General features: G+C 40.2%; 2 protein-coding genes across 3 annotated transcripts; one reads left to right on the top strand and one right to left on the bottom strand.

Moving 5' to 3' along the window:
* Window positions 1-370: 370 nt before the first annotated feature.
* Window positions 371-3,818, top strand: LOC111438402 (leucine-rich repeat receptor-like tyrosine-protein kinase PXC3). The gene is made up of 2 exons (XM_023076311.1): window positions 371-3,194; window positions 3,304-3,818. The coding sequence occupies exons 1-2, from the start codon at window positions 659-661 to the stop codon at window positions 3,615-3,617; spliced, it is 2,850 nt and encodes a 949-aa protein (XP_022932079.1). The 5' UTR covers window positions 371-658; the 3' UTR covers window positions 3,618-3,818.
* Window positions 3,819-3,843: 25 nt separating this feature from the next.
* Window positions 3,844-6,787, bottom strand: LOC111438403 (dihydrolipoyllysine-residue acetyltransferase component 5 of pyruvate dehydrogenase complex, chloroplastic-like). 2 transcript variants are annotated; one of them, XM_023076313.1, is made up of 7 exons: window positions 5,792-6,787; window positions 5,408-5,599; window positions 5,228-5,315; window positions 4,861-4,931; window positions 4,662-4,745; window positions 4,488-4,578; window positions 3,844-4,086 (listed from the first exon to the last, which is right to left on the bottom strand). In XM_023076313.1, exons 1-7 carry the CDS (start codon window positions 6,653-6,655, stop codon window positions 4,070-4,072), a joined length of 1,407 nt encoding a protein of 468 aa, XP_022932081.1. In that variant the 5' UTR covers window positions 6,656-6,787; the 3' UTR covers window positions 3,844-4,069. The 2 variants fall into 2 exon arrangements, with proteins under 2 accessions (XP_022932081.1, XP_022932082.1); XM_023076314.1 differs by having other exon boundaries at window positions 3,844-4,578; window positions 5,792-6,786.
* Window positions 6,788-7,311: the final 524 nt, after the last annotated feature.

Here is a 7,311-nt window from a genome sequence, read left to right as displayed (position 1 = left end):
AAAAAAAAAAAAAAAAAAAAAAAAAAAAAAAAAAAAAAAAAAAAAAAAAAAAAAACCCTCATTGTCAATGATGTCAATAGCCCGTCACTTGATAACTATGGGCGACCAAAGATATTTGTCAAATAGTTCTTTTTTATTATTGTTTCTTTTGTTTTATTGGATAATACACAAATCATAACATTTAAAATCCTAAAATGAAAGGGAGATCAAGAAGAAAAAAGAAGAAGAAGAAGAAGAAGAAACTACCAATTTTACCCTTTTATGAAAATAAACCAAAACATACGCAAGGGCGACAAAGTTTGAAAAGATGTTCCACTACATAAAAGTATTTCGTGAGATTTGGAGCAATGATGGGTTGAATTTCCACGCGGGTTTGAATGCCAAAACCCCACAAATTCAAACGTTGAAGCGGAGACTTGGAATTCCAAAGCACTGTGGACTCCTCAATCATGTTCATCCACACCCTCCTTTTCACTCAGGTCCTCCTCGTCTTCCTCTTCCTCTTCCTCTTCCCTTTCAATCCATCACTCTTTTCTTCACTTCACACCATTTTCTTCCCCCCTTAAACTCCATCTTCATCCCCTTCTTCACTTCCCTCTCAATCCAATTCCATCACTAACCATTTTGCGACAATCAATTTCCCCGATCACCGCTACAAATGCTGCGTTTATGCCCAGCTTTGTATCCCCTGTTCTCTTTGTTCTTCATTTCTTGCTTCCCCTTTCTGAAATCTGAGCTCCCTGCAACTCAACGTGCTACCTTGCTTCATCTCTCTAAGCTTCTCGGTTCTTGGGATGTCGACAAGAACCCTAATCCATGTTCGTGGAAGGGGGTTGGATGCAATTTTGATAATTCCTCTGTTACTAACATTACTCTCTCTGGATCTTCCCTTTCTTCCGACAACGTTTTGCCTGTTATTTGCCAGATTGATACTCTACAGGCACTCGATGTCTCACAGAACAGCTTGAATCATATTCCGGAGAAATTTATCGAACTTTGCGGAGCGATTTCTGGGTTGAGATTGCTGAATTTCAGCAACAACAGGTTAGTTGGTCCTTTGCCTTCTTTTGTTGGGTTTAAGAGGCTGGAGATCTTGGATTTGTCTTTCAATTTCATAAGTGGAAACATTGATTTGCAGTTGGATGAACTGATCAGCCTTAAATCTTTGAATCTTAGTTCCAATATTTTCAGTGGCTCTCTTCCTACTAAAATTGGAAGGAACAGGGCCTTAGAACAGCTCCAGCTTTCTAAGAATCAATTTCGAGGGACAATCTCAGAAGATATTGTTGGATATATGAACTTGACATTTATTGATCTGAGTTCAAATTATCTTTCTGGGTCTCTTCCTCTGCAAATTGGGAATCTCTCCAAGTTGAAGTTTCTTCTTCTATCTGCAAATAAGTTCAGTGGAGAAATTCCAGAAAGTGTGTCAAGAATCAGCTCTCTTGTGAGATTGGCAGCTCACGAAAATAGATTTATTGGTAATCTTCCTATTGGGATAACAAATTATGTCAAGAATTTAGATCTTAGCTACAATAACATCAGTGGTTCCATTCCATTAGGGCTCTTATCCAAACCACAACTAGAAACTGTGGATTTGTCTCATAATGAATTAGAAGGGCCTATTCCTGGAGATGTATCTTCCAGTTCTATCTTGGTTAGGTTGAGACTGGGAAGCAATATGTTGAATGGGACAATCCCTGCAACATTTGGAAAGCTTCAGAAATTGATGTACTTAGAATTGGACGATAATAAGCTGACCGGTGTGATACCTAACGAGTTAGGCGCTTGCAAGATTCTGTTGCTGTTGAATTTGGCTCGGAATAATCTGGAGGGAAGGTTACCATCACAGTTGGGGAATCTTCAAGGTCTTCAAGCCTTGAGACTTGAATCCAATAACCTGTCTGGAGAACTTCCATTAGAGATTATGCAACTAAGAGAACTGATGATTCTAAATCTTGGTTGGAACTCTCTCAATGGTTCGATACCACGTTCTATATCGGTCTTAAACAGGCTTGTTAACTTGAATTTACAGGGTAACTATTTCGTTGGTGCCATACCTGATACGATTCATGAGATGAGTTCATTGATGGAACTCCATCTGGGTGGAAACCAATTAACTAATCCAATTCCAAAAATGCCAGAGAAGTTGCAGTTTACTTTGAATCTAAGCAGCAATCGTTTTGAAGGGCTGATTCCGAAGTCTTTTGTTGGACTTACTAGCTTGGAAGTGTTGGACCTCTCAAACAACCAGTTTTCTGGTGAGATTCCTGCGTATTTGGTTCAATTGGTATCATTGACAGAACTGAGCCTTACTAACAATCAGCTCTCTGGCGTTATTCCTCCGTTTAGGACATGGGTTTTGCTCGACACGAAAGGAAATCCAAATCTCATCCCTTATACTACTACGCCAATTGATACTTCTCCTCCTCTTCGAAAGAAGAGAAAACCGATCATTGTGGCAATTGGCGTTGTGGTTGTAGCTTTGTTTATTTCTGCTGCATTCGTAATTTTTATTTTCGTCATGACAAAACGTTATTATAAGGGAAATGTCCATGATTCTGAAGGGGAAGTTCCTCCTACTACAATGGTTATTCAGGGGAAACTATTGTCTCTAAATGTCATCCACCGCTCAAATATCGACTTTTCTGAAGCCATGGAGGCAGTGTCTGAACCTTCTAACATTGACATGAAAACTCGGCTTTGTACGTACTACAAAGTTGTCATGCCTCGTGGATCAAGCTATTATGTCAAGAAGCTCAAATGGAATGACAAAATAGTTCAGCCGGGAAGTCGGGATAAGTTTGGGAAGGAAATGGAGGTCCTTGGGAGACTTAACAATTCAAATATCATGACTCCTCTAGCTTACGTTTTGACCACTGAGAGTACTTACCTATTCTTCGAATATGCTCCGAAAGGCACCCTTTTTGATAATCTACATGGTAGCTTGGGAAACGTCCTTGATTGGTCGAGTCGATACAGCATAGCTATAGGAGCAGCTCAGGGTCTCACATTTCTGCACGGATGTGCTTCTGGTCCTGTTCTTCTCCTTGATTTATCAAGTAAAAACATTTTTCTCAAGTCTCTCAAGGAGCCTCAAATAGGTGACATCGAACTTTGCAAGGTGATTGATCCCTCAAAGAGCACCGGAAGCCTTTCAATGGTTCCTGGTTCTGTTGGCTACATTCCTCCAGGTAAATGAACTGTTGCTTTATATTCAAAAATCAAAACTTGACTTGGCAGGTCTATTATATCCATTGTGACTACTATTTTTGTTCTTATTTGTTTTTGGTGTGATTGCAGAGTATGCTTACACAATGAGGGTATCACCGGCTGGCAACGTCTACAGTTTTGGAGTGATTTTACTCGAATTACTAACGGGAAAGACAGCAATTAGTGAGGGAGCCGAGTTGGTGAAGACTGTGTTGGGTTACCACTCTAAGCAGAATCAGAAACGGGAGCTGCAAATTCTGGACAACAGTATCAGCAAAACATCACCCTACGTTCGAAGCCAGATGGGTGCAGTCCTTGAAGTAGCTATTTCATGTGTGTCGCCTTCACCCGAATCAAGGCCAAAAATGAAGACTGTCCTGAGAATGCTCCTTAATGCAAGATAAAATAGACTGCTTCTGCATACTATGGAGGACTGGAAAACGGCTGTGATAATCTTACCTCTAGCTATCTAGTGTGGGTTACCTTTTGAGTGTCTACTTTATGCAAAATATAAAGCAATAGAATAGAAATATGATGAGTCTTAATGTTGTAATATGTTAGAGTTTGTATATTTATCTATCAATAAGTATGTATATGTATGTATATATAAATGTTTGAAGGCTAAAGATCAAAGGAAAACAAGAAGATTAGGGTTGATATTTTCTAGATATTTTCATTAGAAGTAGAGTATTCAGCGGCTACTTGGGTGAATGAGAAAATGAACTTCAAAATATGACATGTAGAGTTGAAAATAAAGAGAACAAGTCCTACACTGACCTTATTATAATGAGTTGGATAATACAACAAAAGCCTTTCACTATGCACATTGAGAATGAGCTTTGGTGCAGCAAGAAACTCATGCAAGCTTGCTACCTGTTCATCAAATGATACAAAAACTCGAGCAAACATATTAAATAAATGTAGCCTTGTAGGTGATGGAACAAATCTACAATTTTGTCTATCAAAATTGTGCGCAATGCCAAAAGAATGACTTCGTTAAATAAGTTTATGAATTCCATGTGAAAATAAGCTCATTTCCAAGAAGGTAAAAAAACATAAGCAAATTGTTCATCCTTCAAAATTTTGCTTCTATTCTTCACAAAACATGGGCAACACACTCAGAAAATAATTTCTTACTTTCTACCACTTCGGGGAGATTAAATTTAAGTCAAATTCGTGTGAAAAGATACAAGTCATAAGAAGAAAAAAAACTAAAGAGAATAAAGAGGGGGTGGGGGGGTGTTTATGATGCAAGTAAAACTATTGTGTTAGACCTTTAGGGTCCTCAATGATTTTTGCCAAGGTTTGCAAGAAAGTAGCAAGATCCGAACCGTAGATTACACGATGATCTGCTGTTACATTTACCTACAAATTTTCGAGATCCAAAAGATAAGGATTCATAGGCCTACTGTGAAAAATATACACTAAGAATAATCTGAGTTTGTTACCTGCATTTGGTTTTTCTTGCCAATCCGACCATCCTTAGTACCTACAACTGTAGGGATAGATGCTCCGACTGCCATGATTGCTCCCTATATAAATGAGGCTCCTAATATTAATAACTAGGCCGAGAGAAGGGTACATGCCAGAGAGGTACCCTGGTGAAACAAAATGGGGAGAGAAAAGTAGAAGAGTAACAAAACTAACAGTTCCGGGTGGCAGAATTGCATCAAAACGATCCACACCGAACATTCCAAGATTAGAAAGAGTGAAGGTACCTGCGCAAGAAAGAGGGGAGAAATAAGAGGAGACTGAAAGTGCATATAGATCTCTGATGAACTTGAAAATGCAACAAATAATGGTAAAAGTGGAATTGTAACCAAGCTACTGTGAAGAATGGTACTCTGAGCCAGGAAAACTACACTTATTAAACCAAATTTTACGTATTAAATCAGAATTCCTTCTCACAAGAATGAATAAAATAAAATAACTTCGCCAGTAGAGATGAATGCAGGTGAAGTAACAATTACTCCATATTGAAACAAGTTTCATTTATGAACTAATCCAATAGTACCAGTGTTGTATTCCTGAGGCTGCAGTTGCTTCGCTCTGGCCTTGTCAACCAACTCTTTCCACTTTCTAGACAAAGAATAAATGTCCACCTAAAACACATATCAAATATAAACAATCAAAGATTAAATAATTAACATATCATTTGAAAGGCAACAGAAAAACTTAAGGAGACTAAGATAACCTTATCTGCATCTTGAAGCACTGGTGTGATCAAGCCACCATCAATGGCCACGGCAACTGCAATATTGATGCTGCTATTATAAGTAAAGCTCTTACCATCCCTACAACTAGAATTTACTATAGGATGTTTAGCCAGTGCTAGTGCTGTAGCCTTTGCAAGTAACGCTGTCATGGTCACGCCCTTGGATTTAATCTAAGAACCATAAATCACCACCAATTCTTAGCAGGGCAAAAGCAAAATTCAAATTCAACCCTATTCTAAAGAGAGTTGTATCAATTTCGAACTAGGAAATAATTCTAACTAATAGCATGTCCAACATTTATCTGTAAGGCAGATTCATAGTATTAATAAACACGATGATGGTCTCCCAATCAATTACTTTACCTTTTTGTAAATAGCATCAAGCGCATCTGTTGTAATGGTATACCCCACTCTGAATGTGGGAACTGCAAGACTTTCAACCATGTTCCTACTCACTGCCCCTTGCATTGTGGAAAACGGTACAGTGGTTCCCAACTCCAGGGATGGCGGCGGCTGCACACTGCTTCCTGGAGCCGAAACTGACCTAGCAGCATCAGATTTCAAAACAGCTGCAGAAGCCGCAGCTTCTACATCCTTGGCCACAATTCTCCCCGATGGCCCAGTCCCCAGCACTGCCCCCAACTCCACATTCAACTCCTTAGCCAGCTTCTTCGCATACGGGGACGCCACAATTCTCTTCCCTCCTTCAGATGCAGGGTGAGTGGAAGCCACTACCACCGAAGCTGGCTTAGCCGCTGCGACCGGCGCCGCCGCAGCACCTACATTCTCAGGAATCTTCTCGGGTGGAGGTGCGGAAGGCGGAGAACCAGATGAAACATTGGCAGCTCTAGACTTAGCCTCAGAAATCTCATCCTCAGTCTCAGCCAAAAACGCTATTGCAGATCCAACAGGCGCAACGCCTCCTTCATCGACCATAATAGCAGCGAGATAGCCATCATAGAAGGTCTCGACGTCCATGTCGGCCTTATCGGACTCAACGACGACGACGCTCTCGCCCTTGGCGAGCTTGTCGCCCTCGGTCTTGATCCAGGACACAATCTTGCCCTCGGTCATGGTGGAGCTGAGAGCAGGCATGAAGATCTCACGGATCGTGGCATGGGGCTGGAGAGACCGCCGCCTGGGGTGGAATGGAAGCTGGAGAAAAGGCCTCCGGCGGAGAGATGGGGAGGAGCCGGCGACGAAGGAGGTGCGGAGAAGATGAGCCATTGAAGCGAATGAAATCTAGAGAGAGAGAAATGGAAAATGGAGGGTGAGTTTGTATGAAGGAAGCTTGAATTCTTGAACTCATCGAAATTGGGCGGAGGTCTCAACCACCTTACCTGCAAACCAAGACATTTTTTTTTTTTTTCTTTTTTTTCTCCTTCATTTTTTCCTAAAAAAACATGGAAATTATGGATGAGGTATTATTTTCATATACCATCAAACTATTTTTATTACTAAATTACAAACAAATTGATTCAAATCTCAAATCGTTTATGGAAGGATTATCTGCTCTCAAATAGCTCGGTACTAATGTGAGTAATGTGATAGTCTGTCACACTATGATAAGGACCCAAATATCTTTGGGAAGACAGTAAAGATCATAGGGGTCATGGTAAGTTCAAGTTCCCTTCAAAGGATGATTAGAGAGAAAGTCACACTAAGTTCAGGTTCCCTTCAAAGGATGATTAGAGAGAAGGTCACACTGGCACTTGCAAGTGTCATCATAGGTATTAAGAAATTTCTGTTATATCTTTGGACCAAATCAATGTCCTATAGAGTTTAAGGATCTGGCGAACCAAGTGTTCTTAGAACAATCTTGATACGGACAACATACCATCATATATCAACATGGAGGTAGATTATGAGGATCACCAAAAGAA

Source organism: Cucurbita moschata, unplaced genomic scaffold (assembly GCF_002738365.1).
Source record: "Cucurbita moschata cultivar Rifu unplaced genomic scaffold, Cmos_1.0 Cmo_Scf00074, whole genome shotgun sequence".
NCBI lineage: Eukaryota > Viridiplantae > Streptophyta > Magnoliopsida > Cucurbitales > Cucurbitaceae > Cucurbita > Cucurbita moschata.
Note: the sequence above shows the minus strand (reverse complement) of the source record. Positions and strands in the feature narration are given on the sequence as shown.